The sequence below is a fragment of the Phoenix dactylifera genome, chromosome 9, assembly GCF_051530095.1.
Source record: "Phoenix dactylifera cultivar Ajwa chromosome 9, Ajwa_hap1_PhDact_Kaust_v1.1, whole genome shotgun sequence".
NCBI classification, from domain to species: domain Eukaryota; kingdom Viridiplantae; phylum Streptophyta; class Magnoliopsida; order Arecales; family Arecaceae; genus Phoenix; species Phoenix dactylifera.
In genome coordinates, this window is record NC_143198.1 from 19,407,312 (window position 1) to 19,435,208 (window position 27,897).

The window sequence follows — 27,897 nt, forward strand, 5'->3', positions numbered from 1 at the left end:
AATAACCTGCCGTCCAACGTTCTAACCAAGCCGCACAGGATGCTGCTGTGCCGCCTCCGTCTCCTCAAACGCTCCCTCTCCCTCCAAATCCCTCGCCCTGCTATGCCTCTCGCCATGACTACCAGTTTTACCTCTGTCAAAAATCTTTCGTCTCTCTTCCCTCCACCCCCACCAAGAAGCTTTTCCAAAGGAAGCAGGCTCTCTCCCCTCCACCGCCACCCGAAGAGGCGGAGGGAGGAGCGCTTCTTCTGCGCTCGGACCATGGAAACGGACGACCCCACCAGTTCCGATGCCTCCCTCTTCTCCCCCTACCTATCCGCCCGCATCCGCTGCAACAAACGCGACGCTGTGAGCAGAATCTTCTTCCCTTCTTGCTCTAATAGCTCTCATGTTGGGTGGATCCAGTCCAGCCCTTTTGTAGTCGCATTAGTTGGTTGCTAAAGTTTTAACGATTTGTTTCCAGTAGGAGGATTTAATAAACTTAAAGCCAAGAAATTACTTTCTATCACTATCTTGAGGCGGAATACGAACCAATGTCATCCATTGCGGAAGTGACAAGGTTCCAGTCATGGTTTATTGTCTTTTCAGCTTTATTAGCTGTTTTCTAGAATAGATTCTAGTGAAGATCTTCGGCCCGAAGAATCTATCTTAGTTTTTACTCTGTTGAGTTGCCCTAATACTAAATCTTGGATAAGAAAAGAAGCAAAATACCTTTGATGATAGGATTCGTTAGCCTCCAATGGTCAGGTAGTAGCTTTCTTTAGTGATGTTAGTGAAAGGGGCCGCTTTGTTAGGGTTCATGATTCTTAATGCACAGCAGGTTTGGCGCCATGTGACTCACATTGTACATATGATCTTTAATATTTTGGCACTGAATGTTCTTGTAAAATCCATGAAGACATTGGCATCAGCACATGTTTTGACTATACTACATATGAGATGCTCGTAAAATATGATTCTAAATAACCCATAGTGAACACATGTGGAAAACTGCATTCCCACCTAGGTGAAATTGTCAAAATGAATTAGTGATTGTTTACCTTAACGTCCTTAAATGATATAATATTTTGGTTCCTTTTTTTTAGCATGTGACTTTTCAAAACATTATGAGTTCATCAGCGTGCATCTTGCACTATTTTCACCAATATTAGGTAGCTGCATACATTCCATTTACATACTCTATTTATGGAGTTTCACTTGTCTATTCGGTTTGTTAATTTTTCAGTGATGCCAAATAGTTATATTTCTTCCTTTATCAGAAAAATCATTGTCATTTATTTATGACTTGCACATTTTTATATGAAATTTAAAGAACAATATGAATATATAATGATTCATTTTCTCTTCAATATCATATCATGTATTGACTGATACTATCTCATGGTGTAGGATACACTTTCTGAAGCTCTTCTGTGCTTTGGTGCTAGTTCTGCTAGTATCGATGAATTAAGCAATTGTGAAGATTTTGATGAAGTGAGCTTTTGAAACTCCCCCCTCCACCCCCCCCCCCCCCCCCCCTCTCTCTCTCTCTCTCTCTCTCTCTCTCTCTCTCTGATTTGATATTATAATATCACTACTTGCATTGTTTTGACTTTTCAGCATTTTCATATTTAGCATGCAATGAGCTGATGTATTTTTCATTCTTTAATGACTATATCTGTGAAGTTAGTTGGCCTTGAACCTCCAATTTACTTAGGGAATGAACATTAGAGTTAATAATGGAGGTCAACAATTTGGGTGGAGGGTCAAGAGCACCGGCCCAAGTTTTAACTTTACTGGTACCGTAGTGAAACAGGGCCAATGGAAGCAATGTTATCATATGTAATGACAAAGATAGTGTCCAACTCCATGTTTGGGGGGTTATGCTATTGAACTAATTAAAAAAAGAAATGAAGGTCGACCATGTTGACGAAAGATGAACTAAGCTGGGCTGGTTATATACCAAAGCAAGGCCCTCTTACAGGTTATTGTGGAGTCTACACACCTTGATGCAGCATGATATGGGCCTGGTTTGCTCAATACCTGTGCACACTAGCCCCTATCGTACTGGCTTATGGCCAGTACAGCACATTCTCTGGTATGTGGCCAGTATGCACGAAATTTCAATTTTTCATCTAATTCAAGTAAGAGAATTTGTTTTTATTGTGCATTATGGATAACTAATCCACTTTCAGATCTAGTTAAAAAAAAGCCATACACTTGTTTCTTTATCTGATTTTAAATCAGATATGTGAGCCATACCTGAACACAGTTTGTGAACACAGGTGAAATCAATGTTATATTGAATCAGATTGGATATCCCCAGATTCATTTACATCCCCAGTTGTTTGTACACTTCTATATTTTCACAATGCTATCTTGTGAAGTTTCTGAGTTGGTATTCATTTTCTTAGATTTATTTTATATGTATAATTTGTCTGCAGATCTGGATTACATCCATATTTCCAGTTGGCCAGGATGTGGATGCATGTGTCTCGGGTGCTGCAGGTTCCATTGGTTTAAACTATGAACCAAATTATGAGATCTCAGCAGGTGAGCAACGAGACTGGGTTACGAATGTCCAGGTTAATATCTCCATCTTGGAATTTAATTTCCTTTTCACTCAATTATTATTTATTCCTGTCTTTCTTTTTCACAATAGACAATTCTATTTTATCTGGTGATAGTGACTTTGAACATTAGATTATTATATGAGTAACTAGTGAGTAATAAGTACATGTTTTATCTGTTGGCAGTCATATGCTTTTATTCTTATCTAGATTCTTATATCTCAAGAAGGGTGTTGTTCTTGTGTATTGGGTGTATTGGTTCAATATATTCTATTTTCTGGTTTAACATATCAGATTTTGTTTTACGATCAACGTAATAATTTATTTAATATATTGCTATTAGAAAATATTATGAATTTGATTATATATAAAATTATTGTTTCTTTGCCTTAGTGAATCTGAAATAATGATTTTGATGTTATATTGCTGCTGCATGAAACAGAAGTTATGACTTAGTGCAATCTGATTTAGCTATGCCTCTCTTTTAGGTTGATATTGTGCAAAGCAGGTTTTCTCTTTTCCATATTGTATTTGACTCATGTAGCCCATTACTTGGGGAGGTCTCCCCATGCCCCTCAATTGTGTAGTCCACACTAAACTATATGCTGACCTTCTGACAGAAATAAGGGGAATGCCCATCCACAACTTATACTATATGGGCTCTACACATATTTTCTTCTCGCCAGGTTATCTGTTTGTTCTCTTTTCCTTAAAACAAACAACTGGCATGATGGATTGAAAGACTTCATATCCCCTCCATAAGAGACTGAATCAAATCTCAATGCCCAAATCAAAGCTTCATGCTTCTACATGTGATAGGATTTCAGACTTTGACATTTTTTTTTCCAAGTAGTATAGAGAAATTTAATGCTTTCAACATCTTTGAAGACCTTCATCTTGTCAGTTTCATATATATTTTGCTTTGTTTTTCAGCTGACATCAATCTCAGATGTATTATTTAAACACCAAAAATATCTCGTGTAATAAGATTACGTTTCTTTGAAGTTCACTAAGATTAGGTCTATTCGTTTGTCACATACCTGTTTGATTTTATGCCTGATCATAATTTGAGAGCTATACTATTTAAGTTTCGGCAACCTATGCAATCTATCATTTTAATAAACGTGTTTCTTTTCGCAGAAATAATTATTACAAGGCCTATATGATTGGTACGTACTGGCTGGTTGAGGAGGGATTTCCTTTACCTATTTTGAAGGATTGTAAAGAAAACCCCAAAAGATGAAAACAAGATAAAATACTCTGATTACTTCGAGGGAACCAGAACCTCCAATGAAAACACCAAAGTGCTGGAAAAAGATAAGCGTCCTTGTTGTTATTCTCTTCCCTTTCAAATAGGCCACAATACAACTGAAGTTCCCAACAAAATAGGAATAATCTTAACAGCTAGTTGACTAATTCAACTCAACTACAAATCAGAAAATAGTTAACATGAATATCTAGAAATCAGAAAGATTTAAACAGGAAATAACAGAAATTATTTAGAGTCCTAATGACTAGGAATTCTTGAATGTAACAGCTCCTCCCTCCTTAAATTTCGCCCTTGTCCTCAAGGGTAATGTTTGGAAATTGTTTTTTGATGAAATCCCGATCTTCCCAGGTTGCATCAGCAGGAGATAAACCTTTCCAATGAATCAGAACTTCATGCTTCTTGTTTGAGACTCGTCGATCAAGAACTGCTTGCGGTTTTGGAATAATCTTTTCTTCCTCCATGTTTACCAAAGGTAATTGAGATTGCATAGAAACTTTTTCTCCAATTTTCTTCTTGAGAAGAGAGACATGGAATACTGGGTGGATATGTGAACCTGCTGGCAAATCCAGTTTATAAGCCACTGCTCCTATTCTTTGTAAAATCTTAAATGGCCCATAATACTTAGCAGACAACTTGAAGTTCCTTCTCATGGATACAGAGAGCTGCCTATATGGTTGTAATTTCAAATACACCATATCTCCAACTGAAAATTCTTTTTCTCTATGTTTAGAGTCATAGATTTGCTTCATTCTAGATTGTGCCTTTTTTATTTTCTCTCTAAGTTCCTTGATGACGACATCTCTGTCTTTCAACTCTTTATCTACAGCTGAAACCTTGGCTGTTCTTGGAACATAACTTAAAAGAGAGGGAGAGGGTCGTCCATAAACCACTTCAAAAGGTGTTCTGCCAATTGTTGAGTGCCAACTTGTATTATAACAGAACTCTGCCCAGGTTAACCACTTGGTCCAATTCTTAGGCTGAGAACTCGTAAAACATCTCAAGTACATCTCCAATGTGCGATTAACCACCTCACTTTGGCCATCTGTTTGGGGGTGGTAGGAAGAGCTAAAGTTGAAAGATGTACCATTTAGTTGGAATAACTCTTTCCAAAATGCACTTGTGAAAGCTGGATCCCTGTCACACACAATTGAACAAGGCATTCCATGTAAACGGAAAATGTGATCAAAGAAAATTCGAGCTATCCCAACAGCAGTGTATGGATGAACAATAGGGATGAAGTGAGCATATTTTGATAATCTGTCAACAACAACCAATATGGTAGATTTACCATTAGAGAGAGGCAAACCATCAATAAAATCCATAGCTATATCTTCCCATACTTGGTTTGGTACTGGAAGGGGCTGTAGGAGGCCGGCTGGTGCGAGATGCTCCACCTTGTGTTGCTGACACACATCACAACTTTTAATGAACTCCCTGATGCTCTTCCTCATTCCTTTCCAATAGAAGTTGGACCGAATTCGATGAAGAGTTTTAATGAACCCCTCATGTGTACTTCCATGGAATTGCCCAACTATGTCTGCAATAAGATAAGAGTCCTCTGCAAGACAAATTTTTCCTTTGAAAAATAAGATTCCATCTTGGAACCTCCAAGTTCCCATAGCTTCACCTTCCTTAACAAGTTGCACGAGCTTCTTGAGAGCAGGATTTGATTGGGTTTCTTCTTTGATTGCCTCAATCCAATTGGGTAATGGCTGAGAAATTGCATGCAAGTCCCCACAATTACTTTCTTTTTCTTCTCTCCTTGATAAAGCATCAGCAGCAATATTTTCCTTTCCTCTCTTGTACTCAATAATAAAATCATAACCCATTAACTTGTAGAGCCACCTTTGTTGAGCCTCTGTTGTAATCCTTTGCCCCCATAAATGCTTTAGACTTTGGTGATCAGTCCGCACAATAAATTGTCTACCCAGTAAATATGGTCTCCACTTTTGTACTGCCAAAATAAGGGCCAAGATTTCCTTCTCATATGTTGACAAAAAGAGATGCCTCCCTTGAAGTGCGTGGCTATAAAAAGCTATAGGCCGATCTTGCATCAAAATTGCACCAACTCCAGATCCAGAAGCGTCGCACTCTACAATAAATTTTTTTGAAAAATCTGGTAGAGCTAAAACCGGTGCTCGGACCATTGCTGCCTTGAGTTTTTCAAATGCCTCCTCTGCTTGTGGACTCCACTTGAAAGAATCCTTCTTCAACATCTTCGTCAGGGGACTGGCAATCTTTCCATAATTTTGAATGAATTTACGGTAATAGCCAGTTAACCCAAGGAACCCACGTAGAGCTTTAGGAGATTGGGGTTTTGGCCAAGTCAACATTACTTCAATTTTGTATGGATCCACACCCACCCCTGCACTTGAAATTACATGGCCTAGGTACTTCACTTCCCTTTGGCCAAACTGACATTTTTCTAGCTTCACATACAACTGATTAGACTTTAAAATGGAAAATACAATCTCTAAATGCCTCAAATGTTCATCCCATGATTTGCTATAAATTAAAATATCATCAAAGAAAACTAAAATAAAATTTCTCAAATAATCTTTGAATACCTCATTCATGAGAGCCTGAAAGGAGGAAGGTGCATTGGTGAGGCCAAAAGGCATCACCAAAAATTCATAATGGCCTTGATGAGTCCGGAAAGCAGTTTTCTCTATATCATCTGGATGTACTCGTATTTGATGATAACCAGAACGTAGATCCAATTTGAAGAAGTACTGTGCACCATATAATTCATCTAAAAGCTCATCAATCACCGGAATTGGATATTCATCTCTAATTGTTATTCGATTCAAGGCTCTGTAGTCTACACACATTCGCCACGAACCGTCTTGTTTTTTCACTAAGATGATTGGAGAAGAATAAGGACTGTTCCTTGGCCGAATAAATCCAGTAGAAAGCATGTCAGCTACCAACTTCTCTATCTCAGCTTTCTGATAATGAGGATATCGATATGGTTTGACTGAAACAGGCCCTTGACCAACTTGTAGAGGGATCCTATGATCTTGTGCTCTCCTGGGAGGAAGACCCTTTGGTTTTGATAGTACTTCCTTATATTTATCCAAGAGTTGCTGCACGTTAGTGGGAAGTAGAAGTTGAAAGTATTGTGCCTGTGGGCCCCTCATGGCATATAGTTGCAACAGGACTCCTTCTTTTCTTTTTCTAGCTACACGTTCCAATTGGAAGTTGTTGACCACCTTATTTTCTGGGATTGACAAGCCATGTAAGACCACTTCTTTCCCTCCCATATCAAATTTCATCTGCAACTTAGAGAAATCCCACACAATGGGTCCCAGTGTGCTCAACCACTGAGCCCCTAAAACAACATCATAGCCTTCAAGTGGTAATAAATAGAAATCAATGAATATTGTAACTCCTTGTAATTTTATCGGGACATGAGCACATTTACCTGGACTAGCTATCCTTTCTCCAGAAGCTACCATTACTGCAAGTTGGCCGCTGGAATTAGGCTGCAAACCCACTGCCTTTGCAACCCTTTCACTCACAAAATTATGAGTGCTTCCTGAATCCACAAGCATAATAACTGCCCTATGTCTGAGGCTGCCTTTAACTCGCATTGTCTCATGTGCCCGTGTTCCAGCAATGGCATGCAAGGAAATTTCTGGTGTTTCAACTGGGTGCTCATCACAGCTATCAGTTTCCATTTCTACATCTTCATCACTATCTTCCAAACATGCTTGAATCAGGAACAACTTCTTGCAGCGATGCCCGGGGCCAAACTTTTCATTGCATCTGAAACAAAGCCCTTTTCTCCTTCGCTCATTTAACTCTTCAGTAGTCATCTTCTTCATGGGAATTGAGGATGAAGGTGCCGCAACTATATTGCGACAAAGAGAACCACCCTTCGGAACAAGTGAAGTGGCCTTTCGGCGGGAGAGATCTCTTGCTTCATATAAACGAGCCAACCCAATGGCTGGAGACAAGGTGGTGGGTCTGTTAGCCTGCACATCAGTGCGAATCGCATCACATAGGCCACTAACAAAGCAGCTCACCTGTCTATTTTGTGGCATAGGCCCAGCTTTAGCAAGCAACTTCTCAAAGCTAGTTTGATATTCTGCTATCGTACCAATTTGCCTTAATTTAGTGAGCTCTCCAAAGAAATCAAAGAACTGATTAGGACCATACCTAGAATGAAGTCCCTCTTTGAACTGTTCCCAAGTGATAACCCCTCATCTCTTTGATATTCTGATACCACTTTGGTACGTACTGGCTGGTTGAGGAGGGATTTCCTTTACCTATTTTGAAGGATTGTAAAGAAAACCCCAAAAGATGAAAACAAGATAAAATACTCTGATTACTTCGAGGGAACCAGAACCTCCAATGAAAACACCAAAGTGCTGGGAAAAGATAAGCGTCCTTGTTGTTATTCTCTTCCCTTTCAAATAGGCCACAATACAACTGAAGTTCCCAACAAAATAGGAATAATCTTAACAGCTAGTTGACTAATTCAACTCAACTACAAATCAGAAAATAGTTAACATGAATATCTAGAAATCAGAAAGATTTAAACAGGAAATAACAGAAATTATTTAGAGTCCTAATGACTTGGAATTCTTGAATGTAACAATGATCTTATTGAATTCTAATCCTACTTAATGAGGCGATTCTTGTTGGTTATAGTTTTTGCTTTCTTGATTGATTTTAGTCTTAAAGCTTTGAATTAACTTATCATCTACTGTTATATGTCTCACAGGAAGTTTTTCATCCTACTGAAATTACTGATGGTCTTTGGATTGTCCCAAGATGGAGAAATCCCCTGGTATGACTTGATGCAAACCATTCTCTTGGTGTTATTTAATGCTAGAATTGTTCCCTATTGTGTGGATTGGGAGTAATCCTGGAATTCGTATAATTTGCATGTCGCATCCAACTGAACTATGGCTTAGTCTGAAAACCAGCAGTAGACCATTATGCAAACATACTGAAAAGAAAAGATAATGTTGATTCTATCTGTTATAATAAAGATTGGTCCACTTTTCATGGCCTCACCCTCCAATAATATTTGCTTTACAGTTATGAATTCTACAATCAAAATTTATTAATCAGTTTTCAATAGGTTGTGTGCTTTGTTATGTTGATAATTTATAATCTATATTTCTAGCCGTTTAACACTTCTTGTTTAAGTTAGTGATCATGAAATAATTGTTGGTGTATGCTTCCCCATACTCGCACCTGAGTCAACTCCTACATTCTCTCTTGCTTCCAGCAACTAACATGTCCAACCTTGACTAGTACCTGACCTGACATCAGATCAGGACTATTGTACTTGTCCGTGTATTGATTCCCATTACCTAGCAAGGCCCAACGTTATTGATCCATAACATACCATAATCTGCACAATGGTCCAATGCTTACCCAACCTACTTGACCTAGACCAAGGTGATCCATTCCTACCCAATCTACGGTAAATTACTATATGACAAAGGAGGAAAAATCTTTCTGGAATAGGGGGAAAATGATATCTCTATTATGATTAAAAGAGGCTACTCATTTCTAAGAACTTTATCCAATGTTATAACCAACCTATGACCAAGGACCGGTAGGCGTACCAATCGGCCATCGGACCGGTTCGGTACCGGTTCGAATTGGTACCCAACCGGTACCATTGGTTCGGCCTCTAAAAGCCAAAAAAATTTTACCTCGCCGGTACGAGAGCCGGTACGGACCGGTTTGAACCGGTACGGGCCGGTTTCTACCGGCCGGTACAGCATACTATGCCTATGACTTTGATAAAACTCTTACTATCATGACTTGATTTAGACCAAAGCTTTGACATGCGTCTAACCCATTTCTAGAACAAAATATCTGACATAAACAATGAACTTGACTAGGACCGAAATCCCCTCCCAAATCCAACCTAATTTAAGGTCAAGCTTGGTTTGGGTTTTGGATTGGGTCAATTTTTGCCACCCTAGAACTAGGGTTTTACTCGACCTATTTAGAGTCGGTGATGGGGACGGGTCTTCATTTTAAAGCCCGCAGCAGATCTGGGGCGGGTGCGGTTAATGGCGATACCCATCTTGAACCCGACCTATATATATATACCTTCACCAATTGGACCTTCTCCACCATTCGCTTCAAATCCAGATTATATTCTATACATTATTGACTCATAGAGTTTATTTTTCTTTGTATTTTTTTAGGTTCACCTACACCACCATAAGGTAGCAAAATTCAAACTATCCTTAATGATTATGATAATAATGTGGAAAAAAAATTGTGATTGATTGTGAGAAAGATTAGTCATGTGAAAGGCTACATGATACATGCTTAGTTGTTCATTTTTTTCAGTTGGTTGCTTTTCTTACTTTAAAAGATATTGGACTTCTTAAAGAACAATATAATAGTTTTTTGTTTTCATTATTGTTAAAAATTTGGTTTAGTATATTCTATGTCTTCAACTCTTATTTTATATTTATTTAATTTGTCTACAAAAATAAATAAAATTTTGTAGCTTTACCCTCATCGATCCGTTCCAACTAGCTCCGTCTAACTTGACCCATCCTACCCTGCTCCGAGGCGACTATGGGGATAGTATGGGTAAGTGGTTCTCAATAGCAGGGCAGGTATGGGTAATGGCCTTCCTGATGCCCGTGGCCATTCCTACCTAGAAATAATAGCATGTTATAGAAACAATAGTATTTTCGTATAAAAAATATTATCTACCATAAGCATGGTCTGCCGTACCGGCCCTTACCGGCATCGGTATGGGCCGGTACGTACCGATCCGGCCTGAAACCGATACCAGATCAGCATGGAATCCGATACCGATAGCTTATCATTGGAGAATTAGTATGGAACCGGTATGGAATCGGTACGGGACCGGTATGGGATCGGTACGTACCGGTCCAAGCTGCTACCGGTATGCCGACTGGTACCGGTACGGCGGACCTTGACCATAAGTTTGTTAGGCTATCATTAAGCTATCATTATTATCTTGTTTGAATATAATTTTTGATTTGTAGGAGTTGCGTCTCTAAGAACTCTAGGTTGCTAACTTAATTAGGAAATATTGGATGAATTTTGTTCTTAGTATTACACAATTTGTCCATTTTCTAGACCAATGAAGCAGCAAACTAATTTTTTCCCATGTATAGGTCTTGTGGGTTAAAGCAATATGATCCACTAAAGTTTGCAAGCATTTTATAAATGGCCCTTAACCTAATGGCAACATGCCATATTCTTGGTTTTCCACTAATTGAACATGAAATAAATGTCTTATTTTCATGATTATCCTTATGTGAAAAATGATACCTTATCATTAGTTAAATGAAATATCCTTTAGACATATTTTTAATGCTATATGGTTGAAACGTGAATAGGAAACAACAACTTCTTCCTAAACCAATTTTGCATTTAAATCAATGTCAACGATCATGAGAATGTTTTATTCATGGGTCATGTGAGATCCAACAATGTTAAAAATTTCTCATCTCTTAGCTTGATTTCATCCTCTAAAGCCAAATTGATACCAGCTATTATTATGGTTTTGGAATTTAGTGATCGACTTGAACACTACCGACATAATGGTCCTATAGACACTCTCTTTGAATAAAATTATCTATGCTATATTCCTTACGATAAATAATAAAAGTTTAATATAATTATAAACAAACATTATAATTGAGATTTTAAATACTGGAACCGGATAATGTACTTTTTTTCTATTAGAATGGTATGGTATCGATATGGTTTTGTTGCTGATGTACATATCGAAACAAAACAAAAAATATTGGTACGAACCTATACGGTCGATATGGTATGTCCAAAGTTCATTGAATCGATACCATGACTTGTACCGATCGGCTTCTAGTACTGTATGGTACTAGTTCGGCATCATAACGACGCATGGAATTGGTTGGCATACCAATCATTTAACCAATATGTTGTTTTCTTTATTTTTTTTCCAATTTTTTTATTTTCTCATCTTTTTGTTTCCACCTATGATTTTGATGATTTTAGTTATTGAATTTGTAATTTGGATGTTGTTTTGATGTTTCTTGATCATGAAATGGAATTGAAGAAGAACAATTAAAGTATTTATAAGTGAATATACATATAATAGAACAAATGAAGTCGATTTTATGTATTTAAAGTACAAAATATATACCAACATCTAAAATTTTGTGGAGTGTCGATGTCCCTCATAGACGTCAGGATTGCAATCGTGATATAGGCCTAGGATAGTGCTCCAAGATTCCAAAAGGACTACTGCATATTCCTGCATCCTATAATGCACGCCGGCTGGATAGCTTCCTTGACATTGATCCTCTGATTGATATTGGACTAGATATTCAAAGATTGCTGCAGTAAAATCGAAGTCATAAGCTGTTTGAGGTTGTAGATGATAGTATCCACTCGAATATAATACTTTAGAGCAAGGTTCGCCGTCTCGATATTGGACCCCGTATGCCACACTAGCACAGTGTCGGTAAGGTATGATATGGGATTTTTTTGACGTATCGAATATCGGTACACCACCTATACCGGGTTCCGGCATCGAACTGGTATGGTACAGGGTGGTATGCCATCCATACTGGGTACAGATACCAAATCGGTACGGTACGTTCTGTACTGTTTGGTTCAGGCCGGTACGGTATATCATGCTTTAGAGGAAGGATATCCATGTATCCATATTGTAGCCTAGTTATGTGGAACAGGATCTAGTGTATGGCTCAAATCCAGATACGTCTAAGGATCCTACTCCATATGTGAGATCATTTGCAATAGCAGTATCATTTCCCGAAAGACCTTGAGAGGTTCGTTTCCTATATGCAATGGTATCCTCATGGTCGTGCACCGTGGTCCCTATCATGTATGGCATAAGTGAACTAGGACTCACTGGTGAACTGAAGACCACTTTGGGGCCATGGGTCAAACTATGGCGTCATATCAACCACTACCTCTCTAGTTACCAGTTGCATCATTACTCGAACTGTCATCATCATTGGTATCGTGAGATGATCTGAGCAATCGGTTATCTGAATGCTCATTGTTCTCCGAATATGACTGAACAAACTCCTCGACTCTCTCAAATGGATCTACAACTGCCTTTTCTTTTCTTTTCTTTTTTTATTGGCCTGAGTAGTTGCTTATTTTACCTCTCTGCTTGGATCTGTTGGGATTGATTGTACCCTCTACCCCTAGTAGACCGGATTCTGTGGTGGTCTTTTCTCAACATCTCTCAATTAAATCTGCGGGAGGATATCTTGGATAGGGAGTCCTCCTACGATTGGCTTTCCCTTGACCTCTGTAGCTACTCGGTTGGGTGTGAGCATGATATGTCTCGTTCTGCCCATTGTTCTACATCCATCCCAGCCTCCTTGACTACAAACTCGAGCAATCGAGGAGGCGATCCCGGCTCATCTTGCTCTGGGTGCAGCCGGTGGCTCTCAAGCCAACCTGTTATCGAATCCTCTTCATCATACACAAAGTCCTTATTAAGTGGATTATTGGACTTCAGCTCCACTTCCTCTTCAATGCACTTCAATCTCAGACTTAGACTATAATGGACGTATACAAGATCATTCAAGCACTTCTGCATGAGATTGTTCCTCCATTTGCTGTGGATGAGGGCAAAAGGTAAACTAGCTATGCTCGTAGCTATTGGAGGAGAGACTGTCTGCAGGAGGATCCAGATCACTAGCCACTTAAGGTTCATGAATGACTGGCTGAAGTGGAACCACTATTCAGCTGCAAATGTATTCAAAAAAATTACATATAAGACACTTGTAATTATAAAACATCCAAGAACTAGTTATAGTTGTTGTCTCAAAATACCTGGATTCATGCTTCAATTGCTTACCATAGCTAGCCTGGTGCCAAATCTATGGGAGCCCTCTCTAAACATTTTTGTCTGTGGAAAAATACATGGAATATGATATCAATTTGACATTGTCAATGATTTACCATAGCTATCCTAAAGATTGTAAAGTTGACAGAAGGATCTACACCCCAATCGGCTCTCTACATGGAGGCGATGGCAGATCGATAGTATATGTTGTCTACCGTATTTACAAGAATATGGCTGAAGTAGAGCCAAGATGCAATAGCTCACCGCATGTCCTTTTTCCTATCCTTGACCAACATGGTGTTAATCCTCTGCTGCTTGAAATTTTTGCTAGGAAAGACATATGGATCTATATCATGAATGATGGCCCTTGTTGGTATCTCTCTAGACTTCTTCCCTTTCTTGCTACCAAAAGCTCCTAACATAGAGAGTAAGGTTCACCAAACTAGCACTGGAGGGGGTACCAGCGAGCAATCGATTCAACACAATATGGATCGTACTATGCCGTTCTAGGGCGCACCAACATAGGGAGAGCCAAAGAGGGAGAGAGAGGAAAAGAGAGAGGGAGAGGGAGGGAGGGATCCTCGAGGTCTCTCTCCCTCTTCTCCCTTTTTTGGGGGATCCTCGAGGTCTTTCGACCTCTCTTTCTCCCTCTTTTTCCCCCCCTCCCTCTCTTTTTTCCTCTCTCCTCTCTTTCCCCTTCCCTCTCTTGTAGGGCTTCCATTTCGAACCAAGGGAATGAATTGTGCTGGTCCGTTTTGGTACGCCCCAAACGGGTCTGTTTGGTATGGCTCAACAAATCTTGTAGAGATTATGTGATCGAGAATCTTTCTGACTGAGGAGGTCCTCTTGTATCCTAGTATGCTTGGTAGACCTAGAACCAGAGCCTATTTGTAAGGGCCCAAACTGAACCTTGTGCATGATAGTCTTCTCCCTCTATCATTAGTCATTCAGGCTCTCCCAGATTGTAGCCTGAGTATATACCTCGTTGTAATCCAGAACATACACTTCATAGCCATCCAATACCCTGGAGTGGTATGACAATGGCTATGCTGCCCATCTTTTTGACCTTTGCCCTGTTCGTAATAGTTGTTTGCTTGGTTGTTTTAAAATCAACAAGGTGCTTTTCAGCAGGGAGACACGTTGGGTAACCACGGGCCGGATGTTGCTTCAATCTTATCACTCCTCTCTTGAATTGTCGCCCAACTTGCACGTCTAGTGGTGTTGGCCCGAGAGCATGACCCGATGATCCCAACCTATATCTTGCTCTGGCTCCTTCCAATCCAGTCCTACAAGCTTATCGAACACATTTCAAATATTTTTACATCAATTGATAATTACCTAACTAATTATTTAAAAAATAGTAAATTATATTGTAATTTAAAAAGTCACCAAATTAGCCCAATAAATACTTCTACATTAGCTATATATTACAAATTTTTAATAATTTTTAGACTTCATTAAATATTTTAAATTAATTTTTATATAATAAATTGATGTTTAATTAAAATATCTAGAAAATTTATTTTAATTCATAATAATGTAGAACTCTACATAAAATTCTACATATATTTTTATGTCAATTAATTGTTATTTAATTAATTATTTAAAAATAGTGAATTTTTACTGTAATGCAAAATTCAGTTTTCTACTTCAAAAAATACTTCATCATAAATTTTTAAATTATTTATTAAAAAAATAATATTTTTATATAAAATATTTAGAAAATTAATTTCATACAGATGTGTGTAGTTAGGGATGCTACATATATTTTTCCAACTAATCAATATGTATGAAAGACCACTTATTTTTCAAATTTATTTAAATTTGGGTCTAGGTCTCTACACATATCATTATGCTCAAAATTAAATAAATTGGTACCAAATTTTGATACAAAATGTTTTTTGATCATTATTTTACTCTTTTATTATTTTTTAATCTGAAAATATATTTTTTAATTAAAAAATTATAGACTTAATGGAATATTATAATTTTGGCTATATTAGCTCCTGGGATTTTGGGTCGTTTTAATTAATGGAATATTATAATTTTGGCTATATTACTCTCTCTCAAACAGTAGACTTTTCAACCATTTTTGCTCGTGCTAGTGCCCCCAGAAATTCATGAATTTTTTGCAATATGAGATTGAATGCCATAACTCTGATTTGTATTTTACTTTTTATTGGTGCTACAACCTATTGGGAGATCCTCTTACATTCTCCATTTTATGCTGATTTTTGGATTCAAAAAGAAAAATAAATCTTGAGAAGATGGAAGGGGAGAAGGCCATTACCTGTTGTCGACGTAGATTTTGGCTGAAATTTGTACAATGTGGCCCCTTTTTTCGATTTTCTTGTAGTTCGAAAAAATAGAGGAAGAAAGATTGAGAAGGCGCGGGAGGCTTTCTCAGCCTCCTCAATTGTTAAAAGTGGAATAGGGCTGAACAATCCTAAACCGAAATAAACCAGTTGGTTCACCTTGGTTTAGGGTTAAACTACTTGTTTTGTTCTGAGCCAAGGCCATACGTCGTCTCGGTTTAGGGATGGTATAGTTCGGTACATCCCAAACCAAGTGGTTCAAAGCAGTACACTAGACTTTGGAACCATCAGTAATGGGCAAGTATGTAGCAATAGAGAATATTTCAATGTCCCAACACTTGTACCCGTGCCAATTTCACGTCAGAATGGTACTATACTGACCAGGGTATGCCGTACCAGTCGGTACGGACCGGTACGAACCGGTTCAAGCAGGGACCGGTACCGGATCAGCGTGGGATCCGGTACCAGAAGCTTTTTATTGAAAAACCGGCCGATACAACTGCCGTAGTGGTATGGGACCAGTACGGACCGATACGGAACCGGTACGTACTGGTCCGGGCCGCCACTGGTATACCGACCGGTACCGGTACGACGGACCTTGATACTGACAATCCCATTCTGCCTTTTTTTTGAATCCATGAATGTAATACAATTATAAATTATTGTAAAGTTATACAATATATAACGAAAAGTTAAGAAAAAAAAAGGACAAATTTGATCGGTAATTCAATTTGGAGAATGGTTTAAAACAGATATCCTCTATAAGAACATATATTATTCTACTTTATTTTGTACAAAAGGTGTATTCCGTCAGCCTAATTTAAGTACTGGCATTTTGCTCTTTTATTTGTAACCTTTCCCCTGCATGCCATTTTGAGGAAGGGATATATTATCACCTTAAAGTGACCATACCTACATTCATACAAATGTGCCATTTTGATGATGGGATATATGATCACCTTAAAATGACCATACATACATACATACATATATAAACACATTCATGCGTACATATAATCTGAAGTAGTAGTAAAAACTGATAATATGTAGTAGTAAAAGCTGGATCGTATCATATGAAATCTGCTTTTCATTATTGGGTCCTTGAATGGTTGAGTTTCAACATATTCCAGGGCCCAGGCTTTGTGTAACCTCTTCTCATTGTTTTAAAAGGTGGATGCTACAGCCGCCATAGGGGCTTCGGTCTGAAAATGCTAAGCTAATTATCATTACGGTTCTATATGGTGCTGGGGTATGAAGTGGCCGATATGTCGGGAGAAAACCTGCTATAGCGGCCGCTATGCTACAAATTCAAAGTATGTCATTTATTCCATAGCGAGCAGACTAGTTTCTATAATAGGACCAGTCCAGCAATCAGCTGGTCCAGCAGCTTGTTTAACCCTAATCTAATAGAGTGTGAGATAGAAGAGGAGAAAGAGAAGTGAATTATGTTGTATGATTATGGACATTTTTCTTCTACGGTTGATATTATGTGATTGCGGACACTTTTATTTTGTGGTTGATGCTATGTAATTATGGACTTTTTTATCATGTAAGTGAGTTTACTGTGTTTGGTAGATAATGATATTTCTCAGTATATTGTGGGCCTTTACATTCTATGGATGTTGACATGATATTAATGTTCTATAGCTTTTTGTTTTTTGCATAAAATTATATAATGTATTGATTTTTGATACTTAGTAAGACAAATATTTATATATTTTAGCAACCCATTTTGAGTACTTAGTGCCCACTATAGCGCCTGCTCTCTACATGCCTACTACTCCGCTTTTCAATACGCTGCCTCCTCTTTACCTACACAGAGGCTTGATTTCGTGCTGACCATTTTGGCATGGTAGCATTCGCAAGTTAATTGTAACAACAGTGTATGTATGGAAGCATGTGGCACAATCGTCTTAGGACAAGAGCTGTAAGAGTGCAAAGCACAATGTCTGTTAAAATGATGTCTCTATTAACATACAAAATAGCAACTCAGATCAAAGAGAGGAAAGGTGTCTCATGAGCAAGCTTCAGGAATGATGTCTTCCTCTTACATAGAAAACCATTAATTAGGTCCCCCTCCAAAATAGAGCTTCCTATACATGTCACTCTTGACAAGGTTGTCAAGGTGGCCGGGCAGTCCCTAGTTGGTAGGGAACTTAACCGCCTAGGCAGACCACCTAGTGACATAGGCAGTCCATCTTTAAAATGTGCACACAGATATATAAAAAGTGTAAAAGTTTTATAATTAATCTCATTTCTTTCAAAATCATACATATAAATAACCAAATACACAATCATAACGTAATAGGTTTAAAGATTAAACAAAACCATGGTGTGATTCTGTAACATACTAATTGACAAAGTCAAACATAAGAATGTTAAGTCATAACAAAAGCAAAATGTTAAAAGTTAAATCTGAAAATATAAATAGACACTGTCTATTGTATAACAGAATCAAAAGATCATGAGTCGTAATTAAAATCCAATATTTGTATTCCCAAGAAGAAAAACTTACATCAGGGAGGAAAACAGAGTGGTGAGAAGAAATAGAAAATAGGTGAAAATAGGGATGAAAAGGAGAAAGAAAAAGGAAAAAAATGTGAACCAAAAGGACCTTTAGAAAAGGAGTAACATGAGAAGAGAGGGGGAATAAAAATGAAAGTAATAAGCATTAAAAAGCATGGTATGCTGAACCGGCCTGTACCGTTCGGTTCAGCACGTACCTTACCGGTACTGGGCCAACCGGTACGGTTCAGCCGTGGAAAACGGTTTCCGATGTGTACTGGTTCGCACCGGGGCAGCGCGATCGCATGCGGGAGGAAGAGGAAGAGGAAAAAAGAGGAAGAAAGAGGAGGAAAAAGAAGAGAAAGAGGAGAAGAAGAAGAAGAAGAGAACACAACGTACCGGTACCGGGCCTTGTGCAGGGAAATGCCCTTCCTTGCCCGCAGGAGAAGGGGGGAAGAGAGGAGAAGAGAGGAGAGAGGAGAAGAAAGGAGGAGAGAGGAGAAGATTCGGGAAGAAGAGAAGGAAAAGAAAAAGAAAAAGAAAAGAAGAAAAGAAAAAAAAGGAATGCAGTAGCATGCGTCTCGTGCGGGGAAACACATCCTATGTGGCCGGCCTCGCCTATGGAATCATGGGAAAATGCGTGAAAAATCGTCCTGCGCGCATGGGGCAGCGCGCCCGTGCGAGCTGGGAACCATGCGGGTGCGTTCCCGCGGCGGACCGGGTTAATACTAGTTTGGTACGGCCTGAACCGGTACCGACTTGGTCTGGGTCGCCACTGGTATGCTGACCGGTACCGGTTCGGTGTACCTTGTTAAAATGTTTTAACAAATTTTGGGGAGCCGCTTGTTAGTTGAACGACTATTGACAGCTTGCTCAAAGGTTGTTGGTGGTAGAACAACTAATGAAGGGCCCTATGAGAGTTGGTGGTGCATACGCAAATGGTAGGCAACAAATGGCTTTGCCCTGGTGTCAATAGATGAGGGAGGAACTGGGCTGGAATAAATGAGGGAAGGAATGAGCATATTTAAAACATCTCATAAGTTATGTTTTTTTCACTTATAATTTACTTAAATTTATTTCCATTGTAATAGTGCCCTTAAAGTGAAGCATGAAAAAACGAAACAGAAAAAAAGAATATATATATATATATATATATATATATATATATATATATATATATATATATATATATCCTCTAATACAGGTGCCCCTACTTGGCAATTGCCGAGGCAATCTAGGTTCTCCGAGCGCCTAGGCGGACTACCTGGGCACCTTGGCAACACTCTTTGACAACACTTGTCACAATGGATTTTCTAAGTCTTTATACATCTAAACTATGCTAGAAAGAAGATCAGCACTTTTTTTGGGAGTGAGAGCAATTCTAGGCAGATTGCCTAGGAAACTAGGCAGTGCTTTTGACAACACTGGTCACCATGGAGTTTATAAATCTTTATACATCCAAAAATATATTAAGGGAAAAAAAAAAGATCCTGACTTTTTTGGGAAAGATAGCAATACAAAACCTAAAGACAGTTTTTTTTTTAAGGTAGGCTTGTGTATACATGGAAAGTTGCCATATATCTTTGACAGTTCTCGTGCATGAAGGACATGCAATTTCTTTTTCCAACTTCTATTTCAGTTGCTCTATTTCCTGGATACATTTTCAAGGAAAGCATTCCCATCTTGTACCATTAAATGTCTCTACTTCTCAAAGGCTTTGAGATGTGCTGTGCGGCATCAGCAGTTCAAATATGTGTTGGCTTGATTGGCCTCACTATTAACATATATAGTCTCTAACAAATTTCTAATTCTGTCATAGTATTTTGCTCAATGCTGGATAACTCTATGCAGCTCTAGATTAGGTATTTAATTATTTATGATATTCAGTAACATTTTTATAGTTAACCTGGATTATGAATGGCTGTGCTGCATGACTTTTACAGGTCAACTATTCGAGCTAATTTCATATTAGTTGTTTCAGTTTTGTGATGTTGTTTTGTAGAAATAGCTGAATGTTTAAGATTTTGCAGTCCTGGCATGTCATACACATTTGGGGAGGTCACATTGACTGTTGATGCAGTCTGGATATTGTTTCCTTGGTACATCAATCATTATAGTGCTGGGCTTTTTCTGAGCTTTTAGTTTGGAGAGTGTCTCACTTCTTTTCCTGCATCACGTAATGCCTACTTTTTGTTGCACCGTTATCCTATTACGATTTTAGACATACCAGGTCAGTTTAGCTGATTTAGATCCTGATGATGAATGAGGATTTAAGGATATAAATCTGAAACTTTGAGATTCATGAATTAAAAAATTTGACTAAAGGTTCTGTATGACACCTACCAGGATTTACAAGCAACAAATATAATCCTCGATCCAGGTCTGGCTTTTGGGACAGGCGAGCACCCAACAACTAAGTTGTGTTTATTATTGCTGCGTAGGCTGATAAAAGGAGGAGAACACTTCTTGGACTATGGAACGGGTTCTGGAGTACTAGGAATTGCAGCAGTGAAGGTTTTGTTTTCAGTATCTCTATATTTTGCAAGTGGAGGTTTTATTCACTAATCTTGCTTACTCTTGTTTGATTTATATTTCTTATAAAACAAGCATTTGTTTTTCAGTGGATTGTCTCCTTTCATTTTGTAACTGGTGGGCTTGCTGGTCCACCTGTTGGCAATGTATGTGTTGTGCCATGCGATGCTAGCAAATGTGTTAGATTGCACCCAAAAAAAGGTTATAAAGAATCATTAAAATTAAAATATTTAAAAAAGGTTAATAGGTGTTGACCCATCTCGGGGGCTAGTATTTGGCTAGCCTGGCACTTGAAACATGCTATGAATGTCATTATTAATTTAAGAATATGGCTTACTGCATGCTATCCCCTAAAGAGGTTTACTGAAAATGTCTTTCTTTTGAATCTGGATAAATACTTTGATAGACTTGTTTGATGTTTATGCATGGTTTAACTTTGCTTATACATGGGTGCATTGGCATTGTATCTGTTATTTCCTTTATGCTGAAGATACTATCTTGTGAAATTGACAAATCAATACCCTGCACCTAGATAAGTTGATAATGTGGTACAGATAAACGTTGAGATGGATGTATTGTAGAGGGGAGGATAGGGTACGGAATCAATACATTAAAGGAATTATAGGAGTTGCTCCACTGAGGAGTGAGGAGATTGAGCTATTGGGCATGTGCAATGTGGCTGAAGAGAACCTCAAAGGTGAGGAGGAGAGCTGCTCTTGTTTTACCAGAGGGTCAAGCATGGCGCAAAAGACCCAGCTAACATGTAAGGTTCATAGTACTAGTGAATATCGCCCCATATCAGGCATCATACCATGCTGATGCTGAATCGATACATGATATAGGAGATGTTCCAAGTGTTAGTACATCAAACTGACTCCTGTATTAAGCATACTGACATTGAACCAATATGGTAACAGTATGAAATCTAGTACCAAGATAGCAAAGGTAAGTGACATGTATGAAGTTCAAACTTTTATCTTGAAAAGCTTCATTTTTTGTTTTCCCAAACTCTATAAATTCAAAAGAAGAGATGCTATGTGAGGATACTGGAGGTTTTAAGAGCCTTTTGTGATAAAGACTAGAAATAAACATGCAAGCATTTTTATCATGGGAACCAAAATGGTAGTACCACATGCTTTCCGTGAAAAGATGATGAATAATTTTAGACTTCAAACTAAAGTATATTTAACGCTGTTTTTGTTTTGGTAATTTTTTTTCTTTAGTGTTCAAGAAGAGATACATCTTGCTCGAGGTGGCAACATATATTGGGAGACCCTTGGCCATGAAGATATCACTATAGCAGTAGCCAGTAGGTGTTCTTTTACTTTTTTGTGTCGAATTGGGTCTTTTTAAGCCTATGAAACTTGGGGTAGAAGTTGGTGAATAAGGAAAAGGAGGATGGAGGGTTGTAGATTTGATGCTGCGAATATTGTTTTGATAGTGGGTGGTGATGAAAGCGGAAAAGGTGCTGGTACTCCCAATAAAGCAGTCCAATCTTGAGTTGGTGGATGTGAAGATGCTGCTAAGGAGAAGGGGGATAAGGTATTTGGAGGCCAGTGGTTGGTGGTGAGATGGAGAAATCCACTATAAGACAAATCTAAAGGGGTTGGACAACAATTTCCCAAAGTTGAAGGATTCTAATCAGAGTGGCCATTGGCTTCGTGGAATGGATAAAGATTGTTCGAGAGCACCCTCATCAAGTTTCAATGCATGCTTGTTCTTCTACTTCGTGCGCTGAAAGTAGATGATGTGCTATTAGAAGGGAAAGCTTTGGAACAAGGATGGTTGTACCGATACTAGGACCCATACCGGTTGCCTGACGGTATGGTACCGTGCCGTTCCACAGCATATTGACAAGATGGAACTAGAGGAGGGGGAGAGGGAGAAGAAGAGAGAAGAAAACAGGGAGAGAGGACAAAAGAGAGAGGAAGAGGGAGGAAGGGAGGGAGGGAGAGGGAAGGGGAGTCCGAGAGAGGCGGAGGGAGGACCAAAAGCCCTCGCTCCCCTGTTTCGAAACTTGCCAACTTCATTTGAAAACACTAAAATAAAAAAAGGCCCTAGGCCCCTATTTCATTCGAAACAGGGGAGCCAAGGGCTTCAGGCCCTCCCTCTGCCTCTCTCGGCCTCCCCCTCCCTTCCTCTCTCTCTTCCTCTCTCTCCTTCTCCCTCTCGCCCTCCCTTGCCGGATTTCTTGAACCGAGGGGAGGAACCGTCCTGGTCTACCCCCCGTACAGTTTGGTACGCCCTTAATCGGGCAGTTTGGGATGGTACTGCGTTCATTTCTTTGCAAAATCAGAAAGAACATCTTACATTTATCCACAATGACTTGTAACAATCCAAGGATACTCTACATGGTAGATAACAGTGAGAATATGTTTTCACAAGAACATGAGAAAATTCTTTCTTATTTCGAGTGTCGATCGTGTGCTAAATGGTAAAGGGTAAGGGTCAAATCTAGTTCAAATCAATGGTGATTTCGCTTCCCATTTTTTGGTTTCTTCAAGGAACATGGTGGATATTTGTAATCTGGTGGTTGAGGACGATGATAGAATAAAAAAATTTGCATGACTAAGTAGTTTATGAGATTGGATAAAAGTTTTCTTGCAAATCTTGGTAATTCAATAGAAGGCAACATGGAGGAGGCTCCTTTATCACGTTTTGTTCCACCAAATTTTTGCTATCAATAACTAAGAAAGACAATAGTTGATCAGATTTGGGGCTAAATTATGAAAGCTAGGCTAGAAAATCAAGAAAATTAGAATTCTTCTTCATCTTAGGCTTGTTGAATTGTTTGGAGTTGGTTTTAGTAGACTGAATCAAATATCTGTTGTTTAAGCAACTAGGATTAGTCATCCATGCTCCTTGCACTCCCAATAAATAAATAGTATGAATGCTTGGTAAAGAATGATTCATTGAGCCAAACCTAAATAGTTGGAACAAAACTTGATGGTTATGGTTCATGATACTTCTATATGAAGGGATTAAAACCTTAGTTTCCAAATTTGGAGTAGGTGCGGGAACAGGTGCAAGGAAGCAAGTATTTTATAAACATTTTAAGTGAGGAAGCGCTTAGAAAGCACATATAGGTTTGGGATTCTAGGAAGATTCCAAAGAAGATGCGCTACCCTAGGTAGAAGCTACTAAGATTAAAACATATCAATCTCTTTCTAGCTACACATTTGTGATAATAAAAGACCAAGCATGATGAATTGGAGAGAAGATTCATCATCAATTTTTAATTCATAGAGAGGATGTTGTAAATTTCTTTTTAATTTGACAGGCTTAATGCTTTTTTTAATCAAGACAAAGCATTATCTTTAAAAATATGCATGCATCAGTAATGGTGTGGAGGACTGAACATTTCCATGGAGTTGTACCAATACAGAGCAGAACACTACTACTTGTACCAGCTTCGCTGCCAAGAAGTAAACCAAGATAAGGAAAACAACATGAAATAACATACTTACTTCCTATTCATAAGCTACAAGCAAGGTAGATAACTGTGGGGGGTTCAAATTGACGATCAAGATGTGGTGAGTGGTTACTGGAGCAAGGCAAATTGCTGGCAAGTTGGATGATGCAAGCTCACAAGAATGGTATCAGGATTAGTGAAACGATAGTTGGTCCTTGAGAGTTGAGATATCCCTGAGATCCATGAGAATATATAACTCTAGCAAATCAGAGGTCACATTTGGGAAACCAATAAAGCAAGAGGTTTCTAGTGGCAATATGAGCCAGCAATGGGCATTGAATTGTGACCTAGGTATTAGCAAGGTAGCCTCCTGCACGTTGATCCTAACATGTAGGTCAATGTTAGAAGCCACAAAAAGTGGTTCACGAATTGGCCAGACTTTGGTGATAATTAGGAAAAAAACCATGGCAAAAGTTGGAAGATAGCAGGTCCTGAGTTAAGCTCCCAATCACTGAAAAAGTTTTAAGCCATGCAGCAAAAAAGGGATTGAATTTGGGGTATGGAAATTAAGTCCAAAGAAGGTCAATTAGAGCTTACAGAGGGAATATATGGTTTCAAGAGGTTTTTCCTGTCCATGATAAGTGCCTCTTGTTTAACAGTAAAATCAGCCATAATGGCTTGGAGCTTAAACATGTCTCAAATCGGATATAGGAAAGGGAAAGCTTCAGAGATGCCTAACCATGCTACGAGTACTTGAATGTTGATCCAGAATTATCATGTCAAAAACAGGTCTCCTGGAAAAAAATAGCACACACTGCAAGAAAAGGAACCTGAAAAGCCTTGAGAACAGCTGGGGGATTGTGGGGAAGGTCTAGATAGACCTTTTGTGGTAGTAGAAGTTGGTGAATTGAGGTCAAGAAAGGACAACCAAATATAGTCGCCTGCTTAATTATTCACTGCAGGAAAAAGAATTGAATTAATTTTTTATCGTAATTATTCAATGATTTAACTACATTTTTTGAACCAGAACAGCATGAGCCTTAAAACCCTTGTGTTTATTACATTCTGGCATTTTTTTTTTGTTTTTTGGTGGCTAAAAGAGATTAAGTGATGTTGTTCTAAAAAAAATCCACCTTAACTTGCTGGCAAGGGCACCCTATGTTTATAACATTCTGGTAAAATGAATTGAATTAACTTTTTATAGTAATTATTCAATGATTTAACTACATTTTTTGAACCAGAACAGCATGAGCCTTAAGACCCTTGTGTTTATAACATTCTGCCATTTTTAAAAAAAATTTTGGTGGCTAAAAGAGATCAAGTCACCTTGTCAGGTTCCAATCTAATGGGGAATTCTTAATGTTTATCTATTTTTTTTATCATACATGTTTTTTTACAAGGGTTCCAGTTGTATCTTTCGCGCAAAAGAATGATTCGCCTTCTTTGAGATCTGTTCAAGCTGATGGAAGAAAGAGGTTGGAGTGTTTTGAGATCTGTGCAACACGCGATCCAACCATTGATGTCACGAAAGAAGATCAATTATTCTTTCGCACGAAAGATGCAACCCATACCCCTTTTGCAAAGTTCTAAGATTTAAATGCAAGTTCTAATACCATAAAACTAGAGGAGCATGCCTTGGGGGAAAAAAACATTATCCAAAAGGGCATAAATTTAGCTGTCTATAACTTATATGGGCTTAAACGAAAGGTAAACATACAAATGCACATGCACAGACTTGCATGGATAAATGAATGCAATGAATGCATCATTGATAGCATACTTTGTTTATGTACTTAGCATGGCCTCCATGCTACTTAGCTCTAACAATAATAGTAAAGTGCACATTATAGTTGTAACTTTTTTGACATCTGTATTCACATTGTCACTGCAATACCAAATTTGAAACAAGTCTCAGTACTTCTATATGCAAGCACCTCCACTGATCTAGCTTTTTCTTACTGTCTCAGCAACTTTTCTCCTGATATTGCAAGGTTTTGCATTCGTACCAGCTAGCATTTTTTATCTTAGGTGCAATATCAGCTAAAAACTATGGTTTTAAATGCAGATGGGAGCTACCTTATCTGTTGGCATAGATATAGACCCCCAGGCAGTGGCTTCTGCTCGTCAAAATATTGCCTTGAATAATATAGATTCCAAAAGAATGTTGGTCTACTTGGTTCGTAGCAAGGCCAGCTCGCTATACTCCAATTCTCGAACCCAGGAGAATCCAGAAGAGAAAGCCTTGTATGACCATGAATTGGGAGCTGCAAAGGAAAAATTTGACATTGTCATAGCAAACATACTTCTGAATCCTTTAATGGAACTGGCAGAAGATATTGTTGCTTACGGGAAACCTGATGCAATAATTGGTCTCTCAGGAGTTCTATCTGAGCAGGTTTCCCCGTTAAATCACCTCGCGGCAAAAACTTTGTTATCTATATTCTCATACATCCTCTATTTGCTTGTGCCGGTAATGTTTGTAGATGTACGAATGGCGTTTTATAGTGTCCATGTGTTTGTTCATTCTTTCATGGCAGATCTGAATTATCTTGAACTTGCGTCCTCATGCAGTCCCGCTGTAATTGTGATCTAGCTTGAGATTTAGCTTTTGCCTTATCTTGTATATTTGCATGGTTCAGTAGTTTAAAATGATCAGCATAATCTTGGAGACCAACGAGAGAAATTTGCCAAGAATCTAACTGACATCGATGAACAAGAAGCTTATCTCACATGACAATAGAATGCTCTAAAATTATCTAGTAATTTCCTTCTTGCTGTCAACAAGACATGCCACTTCTCATTCATTTCCAGTCCCTTCTTGTTCTTGAAAATGGAGAAGACATTTGTCCTGGCAGTTGCTATATTATGCTTTCACATGCCTTCAGAAATAAATATCTTATTTCTCTTGTATCCTGATGCAGGTACAGCAAATCAAAGAGATCTACTCCTTGTACCTAGATAATATATCAGTATCCGAGATGGAAGGCTGGACCTGTCTCTATGGCACCAAAAGAAAAATGTGATGCTTTGACCATGCTCAAAAGTCAAAACAAATTGGCATTTTAACCAAGCAGCCAAATGTGGAACGTTATCCACAGAATATTGCATTTCCTGTTTCTACAGATTTTACAAGATGAAAGTTGAAAGATTCTTGAGTTCTGTATTGCTGTGTATTTAATTATAGTTACCAGGATTTCACTGTTGTACAACATAAATTATACGGCATCATGGTGGTTATTTTGATCAAAGTGGTCCATGAGAAGCAAAAGGTGAACACTGTAGACTCCACAATTCTTCCATTTTCAAGCATTGGTTCTCATCAAATATTTGGAGAACAGTATTCCACTGTGATGGCTGGCAATATGTTTCTTGCTTGGCTATGCTTCGTGCATTTTCATGCGGACCTTGACTAGTTGGATGCTGCTGAGATATTGCTGTTTTTGTTTGCTTAAGTGATTATTACTAGAGTTTCCTTCAAAGAGCAA

The 27,897-nt window shown here is 38.5% G+C and overlaps 1 protein-coding gene across 3 annotated transcripts; it reads left to right on the plus strand.

Moving 5' to 3' along the window:
* LOC103721936 (ribosomal protein L11 methyltransferase-like protein) lies at positions 1-27,736 on the plus strand. 3 transcript variants are annotated; one of them, XM_039131839.3, is made up of 7 exons: positions 1-348; positions 1,390-1,473; positions 2,424-2,564; positions 8,549-8,614; positions 20,815-20,982; positions 26,478-26,807; positions 27,334-27,736. In XM_039131839.3, exons 1-7 carry the CDS (start codon positions 40-42, stop codon positions 27,433-27,435), a joined length of 1,200 nt encoding a protein of 399 aa, XP_038987767.3. In that variant the 5' UTR covers positions 1-39; the 3' UTR covers positions 27,436-27,736. The 3 variants fall into 3 exon arrangements, with proteins under 3 accessions (XP_038987767.3, XP_038987766.3, XP_089781487.1); XM_039131838.3 differs by having other exon boundaries at positions 26,478-26,882; positions 27,334-27,655; XM_089925361.1 differs by lacking the exon at positions 27,334-27,736 and having other exon boundaries at positions 26,478-27,132.
* Positions 27,737-27,897: the final 161 nt, after the last annotated feature.